This window comes from Lissotriton helveticus, chromosome 1_1 (genome assembly GCF_964261635.1).
Source record: "Lissotriton helveticus chromosome 1_1, aLisHel1.1, whole genome shotgun sequence".
Taxonomy (NCBI): domain Eukaryota; kingdom Metazoa; phylum Chordata; class Amphibia; order Caudata; family Salamandridae; genus Lissotriton; species Lissotriton helveticus.
The window spans coordinates 1,895,823,164-1,895,843,545 of record NC_136057.1 but is presented as its reverse complement, the minus strand read 5'-3'; the positions used below and the strand labels follow the sequence as shown (position 1 = coordinate 1,895,843,545).

Below are 20,382 nucleotides of genomic sequence, written 5' to 3'. Positions count from 1 at the left end.
AGACTGATTTCAATATGGCTGGATCCAAACTGAGATGGCATGGTGAGCAAAAAACGATGATTGGGACGCGTCCCAAGAGATTGCCAGTGGCTGAGATTAATTCAAGCATTCCATCCATCACCTTCTTGTTTTTGTACTATAAAATTGCCCAGCACTGGTCCAAAAGTGCCCGAAAAAAGTACAAAAATGCATGTCACTAATGCAATTTATGTATTCTGACCCCATTACATGCTATCTTAATATTAAGTATTATTTACAATAGTGAGGTTTGCACTCAGGCACTGTTTCTCCTGTTTTGTAGACCAATATATTGCACTATTTCCTCTCTGGTTTCCGTCCACCTGCTGCACGCGCTGTCAACGCGGAAACTCCCCTCCCCAAAATTCCCACGTGGACCCTGCCCAGAAAAACCACCTCTTTTGCCAAATACTCTACCAGACCGAGCACATTTTGTGCATTTCTCTAAAAAAAACATTCATAAATGTTAATCCACTTATGGAACCGCTTTTTTCACAGTGGCTGCTTCTCGCGGTGGGAGTGTTTTCCAGATCTGTCTAGTCATCTGGGCACGTCTTGGAAAGTCATGGAAACTGCATCTCACAGGATGTCACTTCTGGTCTAGTCTGCACCGTTGACTGATTGGTTCAACCCAAACAAAATTGTCTGGAGTATAAATGCCCCGGGAGGGCTGTCAGGGGGGAAACAGATCTGCGGCCATTCGACCACTCAGAGGTAAGTGAAGGGGTGCTGAGAAATAATCATTGTTAACGGGGTATTGTTTACAAACGGAGTCGAATTCTATAGTGGAAGTTTGGGGGACGTTTCCCAAATTTTAAACAGCATGATTGAACTATAGATTGTATGGAAACATTATGCTTCAGGTCTGCCTGTTTCATAAACTCGTGCGTGCGTGTATTCATTTCACATGCCTAGATTTGCCGTCTTCACATGGATGGCATGGAGTCTTCCAATGTACACCTGGTGCATAAGTCAGAATGAATATAACAATGAATTTGGGGGCAGTCGGTGCTGTATGTTCTTAAGCAAGTTCTGGGTTCTGAATCAGTCCATGTCTCCAGGGAATCTTGTTCCAAGATCTACGCAATCATTGACTGGATGCATTCTGGGACTTGTTATCTTAGTTTAGTTCAATGATCCCCTTGGCCTACCACATCTGAAAAAACACAATGATGTGTAAATGTAAAGTATGGGACTTTGTGTCTTTGTGACACGTAGTCCTATGGTAACATTGGGAAAATGCCGCCTCTAATCCAGAACTCGAGATAGATAAAAAATCTGAGACTCCATACAGACAAATCTATTGGCATTTTTATATCCTAAATTATTGTGTTCATTTTCCGTCCCAACCATCTGTTAATTCACATATTAGATCCAGTCATTTTTCAATTTTTAAAGCGCGGTACATTTTTGTATATTGCTTTGAAAGGAAAAGACCCGCTGATTAAGAATAATTTATGTGATCTAAAACCATGTCAGGCTCTGGAGACGGATTTTTAAAGTAAATATCATGCAGCAATAAACTTAATGATCGGTGTAGGGGGACAGAAAATCCACCTAAAGGGGAGGCAGAGCAATTCATTTGAAATGACAGATGATATGTGAGCTAACATGACCTCACAAAGCTCTCCTTCAAATAATATTTAAGGAAACTTTTTACGGCGCTATATTTTAAGTAATTTACTGTAATATGTAAAACAATTTTGTGAACCTCACCAGTTAGGCTGCAGCATGGGATATGTCATACAAATAAATACATGAACTAACCGCTACTCGAGCCACAAATACTTTTCCAAGTTTAATAATGCTGGTAAAACATTTAGTAACTTTTGCAAGCATTACCTGTTTGATTGGAGAGCAAAGTAATTCATAATGTAAGCTTTAAATGGCTGTAGGTACTATGCAAATTCACAAAGTAAATATTTCATGAGCATACTTTGTGAATTGCTCAACTGAGACACGCCTTCTACTCAGATAAAGGTCAAAATAATGTGGCTTTCAAATGCTTTTTTGAGACTTTTGTTAATACAACAGGAAAGGATGTTCGAGATGAAGAGCTCTTTTTTTTGGAGACAAAATTGAGACTTTAGTGCCACTTTTTTATCATATGCTTTTTAGGTTTGGTTTTTATGATTGTATATAAATAGAATTTACAAGTGTTTATGGATACAAAAAGATTGTAATGTATTATATAATTTCCAATATGGGAATTTTTTAAACAACAAAACAAATTATTCAAATTTGAATATATTCTGTACTTATTGCCTCTTCACTGTTCTTATATTGCATACTGTTCTGATTTATTTTATTGTCTATCTTGAGTTTGATATTCTAGATTGCCTAGGAGTGATATTTTTCAAACCCAGATGAAGAGCTCAGCATTTCATTCATTCTTGTTCACGGCACCACATATGTTATCGCCCTACAGACACATTAGAGGAAAAGCTTACAGGAGAGTAAGAAAGGGTGAAGTGGCAGGCATGGGGACATTCCCTGTGTTTGGTACATAGTTTGGAGGATAAGGGAAAAAGTGGGTTCAAGTTATGTAAGCAGTATCTAGCCACCTGGGCAGTAGAGAACACAAGTTACACTAACAGATAATGGTGGTGTATTATGTTACGCTCAGCAAAGAACGGATAGGAACATGTGTAAGCGTACAAAAAGAGATGCAGTTACGGAAGGGGAGAACTTCTAGAATTAGACAAATTGGTTCAAGAAAATTGTTCGAAATTCTCATCTATGAAGTCAGTCGGGCACACAGAGAATCGAATTGGAACATGCCATAGAGAATTGAAGATATGTTGGATTGAATCAATGCTTCACATTTGCAGTTTACATGAGAGACAATCACACAATACACAGATCACAAACTGAGCAGTATAAATGATCCCCAGGCGAATGCAAGTTATGCTGATCCCACAAGCAATTATTCCTAAAGCAGTTTCAGGACTTGAGACTCTTCATCTGGTGGATGCATAGATCTTTTGTTCTTGTGCCTTCTGTAGCAGTGCCATCACTTCTCGAAGACCTGCTAGAAGCTCAGTAAATTGTGGATAATCGGGACTGATATCTACTTTTTTCCAGTAGGATTACAAGAAACAAGAACTACCATGTCTTGGATATCGTTGTCTTTCCGGTTGTTTTGTGTTCATGTCTTCTTGTGGGGTCAGTCATCCGCTCAAGGTAAGTCAGATTCTAGATACTATTGATGACCAGTGGGTGAACAGGATCAATATGTAAAGCCAAGAAAGCCTCCTCATCCCAGAAGATCTTACCTAGGAGCAAGTAAAATCCTATCATCTCGCATCCCATGTAAAGCCACTGTACATTTGGGCGGTGGGGGTAATATCTTTCATGATAAAAGTCAAAGGTGTACTTTGAATTCAAATCACAGTGATGGTGAGGTTGCCTCAAAGTTACCAAATGTGTAGGGATCCAAAGTCTGCGAAAAGAGAAGAAGCCACTCTGGGAGGCTTTAGGTTAATATTAAAACAATTTCCACATGTCCATTCTCGACATCCATACTTCTGTTTCCTAGTCCTTCTGGTCATCTCTCCTGGTCTATTTCTCTACTCTATATCAAAGCAGAGTCTCATGGCCTCTAAAAGACTCATCTTCTGTCTCTAAAGAGGCTATTCTCTTTTTATTCCCATGCCTAGTCTCCTGGTAGTAGAGATCTCACTGCTAGCCTTCTATAGACTCCTCCCCTTTTGATATCCATATCCAGTCTGCTTGTTTTGCACAGACCCCTCAACCTCTCTATATGATCACATTTCTTGGTCTATATCATATATGTCTCCTGGTCCCTAACAGATCCCCCTTCCGATTTCTCACCTACCCCTCTCCTTTTCTAAACCCATGTCCACGCGCCTGATCTGTAACAGACCGTACACCCTTTTTTATGTCTATGAAAATATTCATAACTCTCTGTTGACCTCTTGCTTTTTCTCTGTTGAATATCCACATTCATAACTTCCTGTTGACTTTTCACAATTTCGCTCTGACCCCTTCCTTACCTTCCAGCTTATCTCTTTCTTTCAATAGGTTTCCATATTTTTTGCTGTTCTTGTTTGGAATTCTCCTGGACAATTAATTTTACTCGCTGCTTCACAAACATCGACCTATAAACAGGTTAAATAAATGTGAATATGTATTTCATAAACTATTTGCAATTTGAAGAAAAACTAAATTGTAGAAGGTTCAAAAGAAAAAGCAACATGCTACACTAATTGATACACCTTTAGTCGATATTTAATTTATTTATTTTGTGTTCTTATGTAGCACATTAGCACCAGTGGGCATTTAGACACTTTATATTTAACCAGAACAAAACATTTCACACGACAAGTAAGAATAACAGAACTAGAAATACTATATAAAGATCACAAGTGATATGCAATGAGTAGAAGAAAGCTAATGAAGCAGCTTGTGTCACATAGTTCCATAATCTTTTATGAAAAGTGCACATAATAGAGAGCTGAAATGCACAAACACCTGAGACTTAAAGGGACCGCCTGATCAACTAAAATAACACAATATAGTACAACCTGAATTTGAGTGGAATCAGAATGCCAAATCAAAATAGCTGCAAACAGTGGGCAAAAGGAAAATTACATGATATTTCCACGTGTAATACAGGTTATTTCTGATAAATTACATGTAATGTGTAAGTATGACGTGGGTGAATGTTTCCAGACAGAGATTTGTTAATGAAGGGTACGACCCAAGTACAAATCTCATGAAAGACACCACACGTTCACCTATGCGACACAGGGCAGTATTCAGTTGTGTTAAGCGTTGCACCAAGATGCCATTTTTTGAGCGAAAGCAGCCAATGACATCATAGTTGTTCGAAGTATAGGGAATATTGTGATGTGCTATCTTTTGTCATTCGCACAGGCCTGCAGATTTCTGCACCCCGTGCAGTGGCGGCTGTCACCGACAGAGAGTGGTGAGGCTGGTAAATGGGTAGTGGGTAAATGTCGCGCAAAATTACATTAACAAAATTGCCAACATGCATTACATTATCGAAACTTTAAAACGGTAATGTAATGCTTGTCAACGATTTAGTGCGCATTACCACACACATAAAATACATTTAAAACATTAAAAAACAGCTCACTGAACTGCTGCACGCCCTCGCCCCACTCCGGGTGTCCTCCCCTCCTCCAGCGCGTGCCTCAGCAAACACCCCTAACTAATCCTGGTGCTGCTTTTATTGCTGTTAATCAGCATGAGAGCAGTGCCAGGATTGGATCGAGCAGGCCCTTTCAGCACTCCAAAGAGCACTACAGGTTTAAAGTGCGCATGTCTGGCTAGCCTTCGCAAGACAGTCGGCCAAAGAGAAATGCGCACTTTAAACTTAAAGTGCCTTGCCTCTCATTTCTTTCTGCTGCTGCCAGTCAGCCGTGGCCTCGGCCTCGTCCGGGCACTTGACTCAGGACAGGGTGTTTAAAAATAAAATGGTAATAAATTCACTATATTACCATTTTATTTTTCATCTCTGGGGCATGAGGGCATTTAAATCAGTAGGGCGACGTTCATCTGCCTTAATGGAGGAGTCACCCCTGTCCCCATGTTGTTTTATTCTTGGTAAATCTTGTCCCATGCACGGAGACACAAGCCAATACTCTGATTCACATCTATGTTACAGTGGCGTAATGAAACTTGAGGGTCCCCCTTCAAAGTACACCGAGCACCACTCACCCTCCACCCCTCCCCTCCCCAAACCCAGGCAGGAGCTCTCAGCCCAGGGGCGTGCCACCTGTGCACAGTGCCTGAGCACGTGGGACCCCCGTACCGCGGGGCTGTGGCGGCTAATATTATGCCATTGCAGTGTCATGGCTCCTTTTCCTGCAACCACAAATAGTTGTAGCCACCATTTGACTCTCAAATGGGAACTTGTCTTGCACATGTTTCCTCCTATATGAGATGTATTTGTTCAGCAGTAGACAGTGTCCCTGCCATAAAAATATAAATAATTAATATTAAATGGTGCGTGGCTGCTGCTTATGTCACCATTTCCCTTTTGGTAGCCTTCTAGTCATTCCACAGCATCGCTGTTTGGTGCATGACGGTTTAAAGATTACTGAACCTTCTCATTCCCTCCTCCCCGCCCCTGTTTGGTGACAGGGCACACAGAGTCCCTCTGCTCCTGTTGCTAAGCTAGTTATTCCTTATAATTACAATTTGCATGTCTATCTCTCACATGGCCTTCACCCATCACACCTCTATGCGCTGTGTCCCATATCAGACGTACCACGCCCCAGTGGTCATCTCACACAAAATGAAAACACTACTCTAGAGGCTCAAAACAAAAACAGCACCTGCCCAGTCACACACCCTACTCAGTGTAGCTTGCTATCCAAGTGGGTAAGCGCTTCAACATGCCACATAAGGGTAGTAAGCGCTTCAACATGCCACATAAGGGTAGTAAGCGCTATATAAATGCCACAATACAAATCCTGATTGAATACAGTAGTGCCGATTGCTTAGCATTACTCTCGAACAGAAAATCCTAATCACCCAGCGGCGAGATTTCACAACAGTTTACTGCTTGGTATTGAATGATAGCTTACTATCAAAAATTCAGTTTTTGAAACTGATTTATAAGTTAAAGAAATCTTACTAATATTCATGTTTATAGAGATTAAAACGCAGAGGAAAAGGGTAGGAATGTGCCATATTTAAGCAATAAGTTGCATTCTACCTTTGCCACTGTGTTGGCATCACTTCGGCAGCCTAGCGCCCGCGTAGGCTCCCTTGCACCATCGTGCAAGGATGCCTGTGTTGCAGGCAGGATTGTTTTTGTGCAGGAAGGGGCCCCTTCCTGCAAAAAACAATCGATTGAAGCATTTTCCTCTTTCTATGTGTGCTGCATAATGCAGCACACATAGAAAGAGGAAAAAAACAGGAGACATGAAGATATTTCTCCTCATTACACCTCACCTAGGAAGACGTATCTTTTTGGTGCTTTTATAAGTTTATAAGTCTTGTAAAACATCTGGGAATGCGTCAAAAACCATGGGAGTTGCTTGGAAACTCCCACTGTAGTGCCCACAGAACGCCTCCCTTGTGCAAAGTAAGACAATGCAGTGATTTGCGCTGTGTTTCCTTACTCCAGATTTATGAAGCCAATCAAAGACACGCAATGTGGCTCTGTGTGGCTTCATAAATCCGACTTAGAGGCTTGCGTCATGCATGTACCACTTTGCGTGGTGCAAACTTGATGCAATACTCTCATAAATATGCCCCTGAGTGTTATATATTCCCATTTCAGTAGCATTTATTTCACAGGTCTTGCAGAGACACAATCCTGTGTTGACCCTATCCAAATGTAAACCAGTGGCATGCAAGTTACACCCATCTTAGCAGCAGGCATTCAACCCACTAGGCTACATCAGCAGCTGGAACAGAGAAAACTAGTTTGGTTCCAACCTTTCCTGTTTTCATCATTTTGGAACATGGTCAGGCCCTTTTCATATGGTAACCATTGGATTTAGAATAGCTGTTAATCTTTGAATTGTTTAGTTTGGTCCCGTGATGCAGTGAGCTGATGCATCTGCTGCAGGGATCCTGTATTTGAAATTAAATGAAAATGTATACCGCGCGATACTACCTGAAGGTGTCTAGGTGCCTTTGACCCGTTGGTCACAGGTGTGGATCCTGGTGGATCCACTCAGCCTTTCATCTTTCCAAGATGAAACAAAATGAATACAATTGAGATGGGCAACAATAAACATCTGGTATTTCATTGCCAATTAGTCTCTTGCAAGCAAAGGTAATGTGAAATCTCATGCTACATATTTTCCGGGATTTAAAAACATTCTCCCAGACCTACTAAGAATGGATCAAATCACTTGGGTACAAATAATATATTCAGACAAAGTGGTCAGCCTAGAGGCAAACTGAGCCCTCATTTGCAGTTGGTCTCCACGGGCATGGCCAGCAATTAGTAAAAATTATATTTTTCTACCTGCAGCTCCCATTGATTGAATCTTTAAAATACAAGTCCTTTTCACCCAGATCTTGCCAGATGACTTGATGGAACTGGAGGGAAGGCCAGATAATTGGTGTACAAGAATAGTATTACAACCAGACAAAATACTGGCTGCTCCACAGGCTGTTCTGGACTCCAGCCCGTCTAGCCGCGGCCGGTATCAGGGAAGATGACAGGTGCTGGAATTGCCACAAAGAGAAGGGGGACCTAGAACACCTAATACTACACTGCTCCAAAGACAGAGTCTTCTGGAGCAAAATCAGGCAATTCATATATGAAGTGACCGGTCAGCCACTGCAAGGTAACATCACAGAAATCACGGCGACAGCAATAGCCCCAAACCCCAAAGCGAGGCAGGACAGAGACCTGATCGACCTACTCCTAACGACAGCTGTGAAAATAATCCTCATGAACTGGAAGGACACCAGGAAGGCCACCTTCAAAGACTGGCTAAACTGGATCACCTTCTTAAGAGGAGCAGACAACATAGCCTCGCTCCACTCACCATCCCATCACTCCGGGGGGGACATGTGGAACACTCTGGACGAACACCTGATCACCCTCAAACCCCCGTAGACCCACACCAGCAAACAACAGTAATTATCGGCGGAAGGAACGATCCTACCCAAACGCCCCCCCCCCCCAGGGCTTCCTTCTCTTTCTCTCTTTTCTTTCTTTCTCCTAAGAATCCGCGAAGGAGGGGAAACCACACCTACAGCCCAGCGGGCTGGAGGCGATAAGTATGTCTGAAAGTACTTGGCATTACCCTCGCTGTACTGAAAATACACTGACACTGTACTGTATGTATATAAACATCTGTTTAATAAAAATTGTGAAATATAAAAAATAAAAAAATTTTTATGGATTTTATTTTGTTCAGAAAAAGCCACTTTTCATTCTTTATATAGTTTGTATAACCCTCTGTTCATATTAATACATATGGCCTTCACATAGTGAATAGTAGAGGAAAGTGTTGCCTAGCTGCCTTTTACCATGGTTTATTCCTCAGACCATCCATTGCTCACCAGGGCTTCTAATTCAGCCTGTCATTGTTAACCATCCCTGCGTTAGTTGTATGTTTCATCCTGCTCTGTTGAAACTCCCTACAGCCTGTTGACAAAATGACAGCCCGAACAGTCTGCCAGGAGAGAGTCACAGCTCTAATTTCTTTCTCTCGTACATGTCCTTCTGATCTCCCTCTCATTTTGTGCATCAGAGATCTCCAGTCTCTGCGGTCTTACGGCCAAAAGCTAAACTCCTTCTGAAGGCCTACCTTGTTTCCATCTCTGAAACATAAAGAAATATACTGGAAGTCTCCCTGTAGGTTCCACTTGACGCGATTACTTTACATAAAATCGCCTTTGCCGTGGCAAAGATTGTTGGCACTGTTTAGTTTGAGCATATTGATGGGTCACTCTCAGTGGCACTGAAAGTGCTGCTTGTGAACTGTGTGTAACAGAGAAAGATAGAATGTGACAGCAGTTATTGACTTCCCTTTTCAGATTCCAAGTTTTTTCATTGGTCCTAAACATATGAACTCACAAGCGAGCAGTGATTTATTTATTTGCTTGTTTATTTATATTAAATACATTGTGATATAGTGCTGCTAAAACCCTGAGCGCTTTACAACAGAAAAGTTCTATTATTACAAAGCATATGAAAGATTGTACAGACACAACAAAGGAAGTGCAGCAACAAGGCTGGTGGAGGAATGTATACATTATATGTGGCGTCAGTACAAGGGGGTCTGCGCAAAGCTACATGGATTTATATTCTCATGTATTTAGGGAAGCTGTAGGACTGTGATGTCTGCACAAGAGTGACTAGGTGTAAAACCAAAACAGAGGAGGAGATGAGGTCAACACGTAGTGAAATTAGTTAGCATAAGATATATGGCATTTGCAGCACTGTGCCAAAGAGCAGATAGGTCGAGATAGCTTATGAGTAGGATATGACCAATAGTGTGAGAAGTTAGGTGAGGTTTTGTAGGTAATCCCTCAATTGCGATTTGAAGATTTGAATGTTAAGAGATATTACAACCTCTCCTAACTTCACCTCTCCAGAATCTTCCCTACATTTCTTTTAACCATTGACACATCAGCTTTCCAAACACCTCCTCAAGTCATGTCTGAGAGCCTCAAGCACTGTACACAGATTGCATCTATAGCAGCATCTGTTGGAGTTGCACCTTTCCACTCACTTAGATTAACCTTCTGGGTCACATTATTAGAAAGCTCAGATTTAAGGACTCATCCTCTCAGGCATAAAATGGGGGTTCAAATCACCGTGGCCATGTAATCCCCTATGGTTTGTCATCATGTATCCAATGACCACGTTTCTGTGAAAACTGCATTAATGCTTATCACCTATCTGGATATCTTTCATTTTTTAGAAGATGCTACTGATTTGCTTTCCAATCCTCATTTAGTCAAATACACATTTTTTGTATCTAGAGGCACATGCTAGAAAGATATTCTTCTGATTAAAGTAGGGTATCAGTTCCTCAGGTTAGTCCCACGTTGGTGTGTTTCAGATCTTTTGTGATGGTCTGCAGAATGGCAACGTCAATCTCTCTTAATACTTAAATTTCAACAATTTGTGCTAATCTCAGATAGTATGAATTAGATTTTCCTTGCGCACAAACATTCGACAGCACCGATTTTTTATACATCTTTTTGATTTAGTTAGCAATAGGATGATGGGGATGTTGTATAGAGATTGTCTCCCATGTCTGATGGCGTGGTTTGCTGAGACTCTACATTAGATGGTGTTCCATTGATCTTGTAAAAATTAACCATTTAAGATCTCACACTCCAATCTCATGGTATCTCCACTTTTATTCATTGTCTGGTGTTTATAGTATGGACTAAACCACTGAAATCAGGTAGTTGCATTTGAATTCCCTCTTCATCAGTATTTTAAAATCCCCTTAAAGCCTGCATCTCCCATTTTCTGTGGTCATTTACCACCTATTGTCTCAACTGTTTATACCAGAGCCACTTTATCTCTTCTACACTGCATCTTGATGTTGAATACATGATTTTATCACACCCTTATCAAATATGTCTCACATTTTGATACAACCATCATCTTTCCAGATCACAAACTCCTGTCTGACAATTGGCTATAGGTAATATGCTTGTCTATGTTTATGGTGTCCCAGACTTCTAGTAAAAATTGTTAGCTAGGAGACATGGAAGGAGGATGGAATGTGATATTTGGATCCCATAATGTGGTTCTATGCATGGTTTGAGAAATGTGGTGCACCAATATTGTGTGGTTTTGAATTTGTTCTTCTATATCAGAACCTTTCAGAGACAGTGTGATAATAGTGTACGTAACTAGGTATGACCTATCTTACCATCCATTTTCCAGGGGTATGTGCCTAAGCATTATCCTTGGTTTCTTACCTCCCCAAAATAACTGTGCTTATGTTTACAGTGATTTCAATGCATTGTCGATGATGCACACCAGATGTTTTTAAGACAGAGAGTTTATTTTCAAGAATGATGCTAAGGCTATTCAACCTAGCTCATGTGCTTCTTTTGCTGTCATTCCTCCATTTCTTTTCATATAGCTCTGAAAAGGCATTGCAGAGGCCTGAGCCTGTTGGGCACTCAAGATTTGAATGGAATATATTGCCCAACGCAAAGGGACATTGAAATGCGGATCTTCTATAACTACTTCCAGGATAGTTAGGTTCAGATTTAGGGCTCAGTCCAATTAATCTTAAAGACTGAATAGCTACAGTTTATATAGTTAGTGCTTCAGAGACCTTTGAGTGAGTTGGATATTAGGCAGCATGCATTCTGAAAACATTGGTAACTTAAAGTTTTCCACACCAATATTAACTCATAGATGTTCTTATTGTTTTTTATTCTGTGGGCAGATGGTTCTATTGATATTGCACACACCAGGGTAGGCTTTAACCAACGTTATCATCTGCCCTTCCCTACCAGTAGTTTGACTGCCTTTCTGTCATCAATTTGCGTACATGAGATCAAGTTGGCCTACCTCACCATGACCCAGTCTTGGATACTCATTAAAAGCATGATCTTCGTTGGGCTTGTGCACACAGCTGAATGGGTTTGCAGTGTCTAGTAATTGAACAAGGTCTTATTTGTCAAAGCAGTAAACACTGTCAATAACATATGGGAGTTAATTCAAACTGATTTCCTCGAAAAAGTTTACCAGAACTTTGGTGTAGATGTTCATGTCTAGATGAAATGGGGCAATAGTCTGTAACCCCCTATTTGCTTGAACTTTAGGATGTTGGCATCACTGAAACATAATCTTCTGACTTTGTTTGTGTGACTCATTTAGGGTTCTTAAAGTGATTAAATAGTTCAGTGAGAATACCCAACAGTGAGGAAGTAAATTATCTATAAAAATGAGCTATGTATCCTTCTGGCTCAAATGTTACAACTAGATATAGCTTTGAACATCAGTCTTTGTTAGTCTGTAATGATGTTCAGCGAATATTTTTCAGTTTCCCTGGGGAAGTTCAGATCTTGCAGACATGCATCTTGTTGCTTTGGTAAACAGTTCTCTTCTTTAAACAGTTTAATATAAAGACCAGTGATTCAAGCTTGCTTTTCGTAGTGGTCCCTATTAGAGCAGAAGATCTCATTGATAAAGAATCTGCCTTCCATTGCTTTTAGTTATGTGAGCTAGCAGATTCCTTGATTTAATAGCCCCTTCATACGGTCCATGTCTTATCCTGAGAAGCCTTTGGATTTGTTTGTTATGTTGCTATTTAATTGACAGCTTAATGCACAGGATTTTACTTTGATATTTTTGTTCTACAGATAGCAGTTACATTTGTATTATTTCATGCAGACTAATCTCACTTTACTTATCCTAGCAGTTGCGTCTTTCAGGGGGTCTCTAGTTACCACCTTACAATTATGCCACACTGTCTCCTGCTGAGTTTTAAAATGTCAGTTCATTTCTATATATTTCTTAATATGAGCTTTGATTTCAGACTTAGCCATTAAATCTTCAGATGACAATCTCCCAGTATCAAAGATTGGAACTTTTAGAAGGGGTTTGTATAGTTACATCTAACTAAATTGGAACATGATCTGTAATTGGGAAGTTTCGTAAGGTTGCATCTCCGACCTTCCCTAAGAAACAGTTCTCTAGAAGGATGTAGTTGATACATGCTAACATTTTCAGGGAGTTTGAGTTGAAGGAATCACCTTAAGTAGAGTGGTGGGATGTTTGCCAGGAATTTTGAAGTCCCAGCATGTGATACGTTTTTTGAGTGAAATATATCTGATCAGTGATGAGTTCATCTGCAGTGTATTCATTACTATGATACCATGTATATTTTGGTCTCTTACATTCACAATTGGTGTGTCCATTATACAACATAATTACATGTGTTTTTGCTGATTTATTTTGAGGACATGTATGGTTGTGTGCTGTGGATCTAAGTCCAGCTGGGTCACTATAAGTTAGATGTGTTGTGTGGAAGAAAATAAAAGCTCTTCATAACAATGTTATTGTAGCCAAGATCCTCAGTCTCCTGTTAGTTGAATTCTGCCCTCTCACAGTACACATATGTAACCTCATCATATGGATCCACTTTGAGAAAGATACGTGGGTGTTTGGTAGTCATTACAATCCACAATCTTACCCCATCTTCAAACACCTCTCATTTTATTATATGTGTGATGGAACGCAAGCTCACCTGCTCAACATACTCACCTGGGCCCATAAAACTAAGTATATATTTAAACAGGTAAACTTACACTCAATGAATTTTTTAAATTTTACCATTCGGGATCTATGGGCCAGATGTAGGAAGCCTAATACCGGTCAGTAAAGGCCAAAATTACCGAATTTCGGCCATTACCGACCGGTATTAGGCATTTTAGATGTAGGGGCCTAATTTAAGATTTCGGTAATTTACCGAATCGGTAATTTAAGGAATCGGTAAATTACCGAATTCTTTAAATACCGATTCGGTAAATTACCGAATCCTTAATGTAGGAAGCACTCAAGTGAGTGCTTTTCACTTGTAAGGATTTGTTATTTACCACAAACTACAAGTTGGTGGTAAATAACGAAAACCGTTAAAAAAGCAATTTTGTGCTATTTTAACCGTGCCATGTGGCAGACATACATGCCCTTAGGGCATGTATGTGTGTCACATGTGCACCAATGACTATTCAGGGGTGTAACAGGGTGTCAATGTGACACCCTACCACCCTTGTAGGTCTTCCCCCTATTACCGATTCGGTATTTACCGAATTGTACCGATTTGGTAAAAATTACCGAATGAATACCTACATACCATTAACCCATTCTAAAATACTGGATCGGTAAAATTCTGTATTTTAGAATCGGTAAATGGTATTTACCTACATCTGGCCCTATACCTTTAACTTACCAATCCAAGTCACTGATACCTAAAGTCCTAGAGGATCAAGGGAGTTAGCAAAAAAAATAGGTAGAATAATAACATTTAGCATTTCATAAATAACCACAAACTCGAGGAAAAGTTTAAGTTCTTTTATCTAAGTAAATCTTTAAATGTTTGAAACCATGAAATCAATAATTTCTTGTTCTATTTAGAATAATGAAGATTAGATCAACATATGCAAATACATTTGGAAAGAAAATATCATTAAGCATTAGACAAAGGGTGGGTAGATAATAGGGAAAACAATACAATGACAAACCCACACTTTATAGTTACCTAGAATGGTGTGATGATGACCAACTCTGGCCACGGGCTGAGACAAAGGATAAGAATCCCAGAGTGCAGGTGTCAGCGAGAAATAACAGGTGCAGATCAGAATCAGGACAGGTTACGGACCAATTTGGATCAGGACAGGACCACCACAGGCTAGGACCGGCACCCACAGCTAAAGTGCAACGCCAGCGTCACACCCCTCACTGCAGCTAACAGTCGAACCCTGATTGGGTTATCAAATTCTTTCCCAGAACCCCAATTGGGTTATCAAATCTTCTGACAGAGTGCTCCGCCAGCACCTCTGCTCTTGATCACCTATTGAGTGCGTTGGGTCAGTGACAGGTCAGCTATTCGGACAAGTCGGACAATCTAACTAGCTAAGCCTACCCTAGTTATAGTATTTTCCAGGTCAGTGTATCACCCCCAAGTGTTGCAAATGTGTGAAATCCCACAATTTTATTGGACAAAAAATGAGGAGTAATCATCACACCATATTAATATGGGGTAACTTGTTGATCATGTATTTAAATGTTCCCTCCCGTGACTTTATCATCCCATGTACTTTTATTCCACCCGGCAGTGAATGTGACAATAACATTTAACATTTTATTCAATTCAGCTTCCTTTGGCAGGGTGAGGAGGTCGCTTTTCATAGTTTCTTACACCATGCCAGTTTTCAGGCACTGATTCAAGGCCATTGGCTTCAGTGGTTTGAGGTTTCTTTCGCACACGCGCAGTCTCTCCAAGATGGAGTTCAGAGGTACACTTAGGCCCAAATACGATACATGCAAGAACAGAAAAGAAACAGTTTTAGAGACACAGAATAAAATGAATGCACTGTATACCACTTCGTTCTACTCTATTCCCATTATTTTTTCTAAACTATTGCATTAAAGGTTAGGCAAAACGAACAGCTTAGCCAAGCAGCGATGCAAGCTTCTTGCACATTAAGACACAGAACAGCCATCTTAGTTCTAGTGCACAGAAGCAAAAGTTTCCCACCAAGCGAGATAGTACGTCTCGTCACATGAGTTGTCAAGCTTCCTTTAGATACTAGTAATGTCGTGTAATGCAATATTAATATGACAAAAATGTTAGTTAGTACATTAATATTATTTTCGAGAAGGCTGAATACAAGCAAGTCACTTTACGTGTGCAACCTTGCTCCATAAATTCCCTCTTTGATGATATTGTATAGCATCACCAATTATTGAAACAGATGGCAACTTTCACATTTCACCCAACTCAATTTCTTCAAACTTTCAGTAAAAATGTTTTCCATTTTTCATATGAAGGTCTTTCACTTTCTTGTACAAATGTCCATTATGCTCTTCTAATTCAATTTCGTTAATATTTCTTTTCTTCCCTCTCTTATTCACTGTATATGTCTTTTTATGCTTGCGACATTTGCAATAAGTTATTATCCCTAAAATCATTAGGGCTATTCCCACCATTGGCATCAGTATTCTACCTACAAAATGTTTTCCTACGTTAGAAAACCAACTACCTTTAGAGGAGAGACCATCTGTTAGTCTCTTCCATGCACTATCAACCTCCAGTCGTTTAAGTTATTTTTCTAAATGTGTAATATTCCTTACATACCACTTAATTTCTACACTTTTGTCAGGTATGTAAGTGCAACAATGTTGGGCTTTCAGCATTCTGCAGACTCCTCCCTCTTTTGCCAACAATGTACCAAGAGCAAGTCAATTTTGTAAATCCATTGACCTTACCGCAACCAGTTCAGTGTTGATCATTAACAGTCCTCCAGCAGTGTCAGTCGATAAACGATCCACCACTGTTGACAATTTGCAAATTCTTTGAATATTCAGAACCACTCCCACTGAAGGTATCAATGCACTAAATATATCACCTACAATTTCTGAAAAACTAGCTCTTTTACTACGTATTAGTCCATTAGTTTCTTCATTGTTTCCAGTGATTGTGTTTACATGATATACTTTTGGGAATACTATTCCAAAATAGCAACTCCCTTACCAATGATCAGGCAATTTGTAATATGCTTTGTTCCCACATATATAATAAATTTCAGGAAATACTGGCTTGGTTCCATCTTTGAAACCCCAACCCCCAATTACTTTATAATTGTGTTCACATTCACTAGAACCAATGAATATATTGTTATAATAACTTGTTCTCACTCTGTGGAGACAGAGTTTCCCTTTCTTTTCAAAGTCCAGCAACATAGCAGCATGAGTTTTGCCATTCAAGGTGTATTCTTTATTTTCTGCCCATGTAGGAATTTCACGTTTCTGTCCTGTAGCTTTTCTCTGGAAATCCTCTCTCCTTTTCTCAACTAAATTCAAAAATATCTTTTCTTCTTCATGTATCAATCAATCAATAAAACTTTATTTCAGTTATATTGCAAACCATAAAAGTGCACATACAGTATAAAATCTTATATCACAGATAGATGTAAATACATATCATATAAAGTGCCAAAAGTGAAAATAAAATCTACTTTCTTCCACAGAATAAGATCATGACAAAGAATGGAGTTATAAATGATGCAAAATTCACAATGAGTCATTACTGGTCCAAACAATTTCTCATTTTAACAGTCAATTTTAAAAATTCCTTAATTTGGAGGATACTGTCACTATACAAGAGTTGTAAGTACATTAGCGCCGGTCTGATTTGTATAAAATTAAGTTTTTTTAAAAGTGATACTAGATAACGCTTGCGTGGGAATTCATAACACTTGCATACAAATATAAAATGCAGCATATCCTGTGGAGACTTTCCGTCACAGCCACAGGGTGCTGCCAATTTGTTAAAAATTTCTGTTTTTGGTCTGATCAGCAGATGATGAAATAAATTTAGCCTGAACCTCGTTAGGAGATATTTTTCATGGGAGGTCAATGAGCCAGCCAGGTACGGTTCTATAGTTTCACAAGTTTTTAGCATGGCAAATTTCCTCACACTTTGTTTCTGAAGCTCCACTTCCTCTCTCTGCATCCTCCTGTCCAGAAGGAAGGCCCATTTAATGAGCTCCAGATCCCCTTTTGTGATTTTATTTGGATGTTCAAACAGGTCCAGGCGACCCAGCCTAGCAAAATTAGATTTCAGATATTTCAGCCAAGGGGTACACATTACATTATCTTGACAAACAAAATCTCTCACAATCAAGTGCGTTAGTGGTATATCCTGGTTCAACCACATTCTTAGCCAGCAAATCAAAGGCCGTAGAGAGAACAGATCACTTAAATATTGAATCCTTAGCTCTTCATGTACAGAGAAGTTGGCAGTGCCTACCGGGACACACAAAAGACTCTTCAGGAAGCAATTTTTAGCGATCTGCAACTGATCACCACCAAGATACCCCCAGATTTCACTGCCATACATAAGTTGCCCCAGACTTAGCATTGTACAATTTAAGCATGGCACAGATAGGTTTTTGCCCCAATTTTGCAGCAAAATAAAAAATGGAAGCATTAACCCACACAAGTTCTCCTTTTATTTTTGCAAGATAAGGGGTCCAATTGAGTTTAGTGTCAAAAAGAACCCCAAGATAAGAAAACGTCTTTGTTGAAGGGATTATAGCTTCACCAATTTTAAAAATGAAAGTTCTTTTTGATGGCTGGCCTACTTGCATAACAAATGATTTTGAGTTATTCACCAAAAGATCTCTATCTGTCATAAACAGATTAGAAGCGTTTAGCAAAGATTGTAGACCCTTTTCAGTTCGTGAAATTAAAACCGCATCATCTGCGTACAGGAGAATCGGAATTCCCCGCCTTCCAACTCTAGGGCAATCTGCCTGAGCTTTCTGAAGCACGTTATCTAGTTCATTGATGTAAAAATTAAAAAGGAAGGGTTCCAAGATGCATCCTTGGCGAACACCCTTTCCAATGTTAAAATTGTTCGTTACCCGCAGGTCTTGGGAGTATCTCACATTAGCTCTGGTATTGTTGTGCAAATCAGCCAAGAAACCTACCAGACCATCATCCACCCCCTTCTCCCTCATGGACTGCCACAGCCTTCCCCTGTTGACACAGTCGAAGGCTGAGGACAAATCCATGAAGGCGAGCTGGATGGTGTCCCTTTTCACTACAGTGTACTTATTGAGTATTAAAAAAAGATTCAGGCAATGGGTTATTGTAGAACGACCTCTACAAAATCCGTACTGAGCAATGGACATAATGTTTTTTTCCTCTGCCCATTCAGATAGTCTCTGCAGTACCATTCTCCCCACAATTTTTACCATGGAGTCTATTTGTGAGATGGGTCTGTAACAATGTGGGCTACCCTTGTCCCCGTTCTTGAAGACCGGGACGATTGTAGAAACACCCCATGATTGCGAACAACCATCTTTCACAGCAGCATTAAAAACAGACTCTAATATAGGTGCCCAAAAGTTGGGCTCGGACTTGAATAAGTCCGGTGGGATCCCATCAGGCCCAGGGGCTTTCCCGGCTGTTAATCCAACAATACCCTTAATAACCTCACCTCTATTAAAACTAGTCATTTCACCACCACTGACTAGAGGGGCAGTATTATGAGACACATCCAACGAGCAACAGTACAATTTCTTAAAATGTTCTTCCCAGTCATCCTTAGATATGTGACATTCTAGACCATCACCCTGCACCTGGGACAAGAAAGGTTTCCTCATCATTGCCCAAAATTTGATACTACAATGCAGAGTAGTGGGATCAAGAATCTCGCTCCAGGCCTCTTTCCTAAGCGAGTCCTTATGTCTGGTGATAATAGTTTTATAGTTCTTCAGGCATAGCTGTACATTTGCCTTTATTCTTGGTTTAGTAGCCAGTGCTAATCTTAAATTTCTGGCTGCTTTTGAACATTCATGATTGAACCATTTAGGTCCCTCGGTCACCATCTTCTTAGCAGGAGCTGACAACAGCTTTGAGACCTTGACCATTAGATTTTGGAAAGCGCTAAGGATATTATTTGGCTGTGCGCCTTCTTGCATACAGACCATGATCTCATCTGCACAGGCAACTTTAATCTCTTTGTACAGCAGGTCTGGAGTGATCTTGGACCATCTTAATTGCCGTCTCCCATCTGTCGTAGTCACCCTACCTGAAGTGTGATTCTGCCCTTCTTTAGCTATCCATGGGCCCCTCATATGTACAGTGAGTGGGTTGTGGTCACTAAATTCACTGTCATCAATAATGAAGGAGCCCACAAAGGACTGCATTGATGATGTTAAAAATACATAATCAATGAAGGTTCCCCTCCCATGACCCTTAAAGGTCGGTATCACAAATAATATAGTAGGGTCCATCAGAGCCATTGTCGCCGTTAAGTCCAGATCGTTAAGCATATCATTTAGGTGTTCCCTCTCGGTAGTGTGTTCAAGGTGAAAACCCTCAAACTGTGCACAGTGAAGATCCCCAATACATTTGATGAGGGGGTCCCCACAAGGGTGAACATTAAAATCCCCCATAATTAATAGAAAATGCAGACAGTCCTTCATTGAGCTGCTGATAAAAACATTCAATGCTACTATCTGACTAGGAACAGAACAAGAATTAATAGCATTGTAAAAATTTACCACACCGGCCGTACAGTTATCCCCCATTAAGACTAGACCGATAATACCAGTATTACAAGTTGGAACTCTAAGAACTTCGCTAGATAATGCAACAGAGATAAACGTGACCATTCCCCCCTTGGG

The 20,382-nt window shown here is 40.1% G+C and overlaps 1 protein-coding gene across 6 annotated transcripts in view; it reads left to right on the top strand.

The window, feature by feature from the left end:
* Positions 1–692: 692 nt before the first annotated feature.
* The window catches only part of PRG4 (proteoglycan 4), a 415,676-nt gene continuing 395,986 nt past the window's right edge, over positions 693–20,382 (top strand). For all 6 annotated transcript variants that reach the window (XM_078642714.1, XM_078642681.1, XM_078642696.1 and 3 more), the window contains exons 1-2: positions 693–732; positions 3,106–3,201. In XM_078642714.1, coding sequence (XP_078498840.1) covers positions 3,129–3,201 — 73 coding nt within the window. In that variant the 5' untranslated portion in view covers positions 693–732; positions 3,106–3,128. The remainder of the gene's footprint in view (positions 733–3,105; positions 3,202–20,382) is intronic.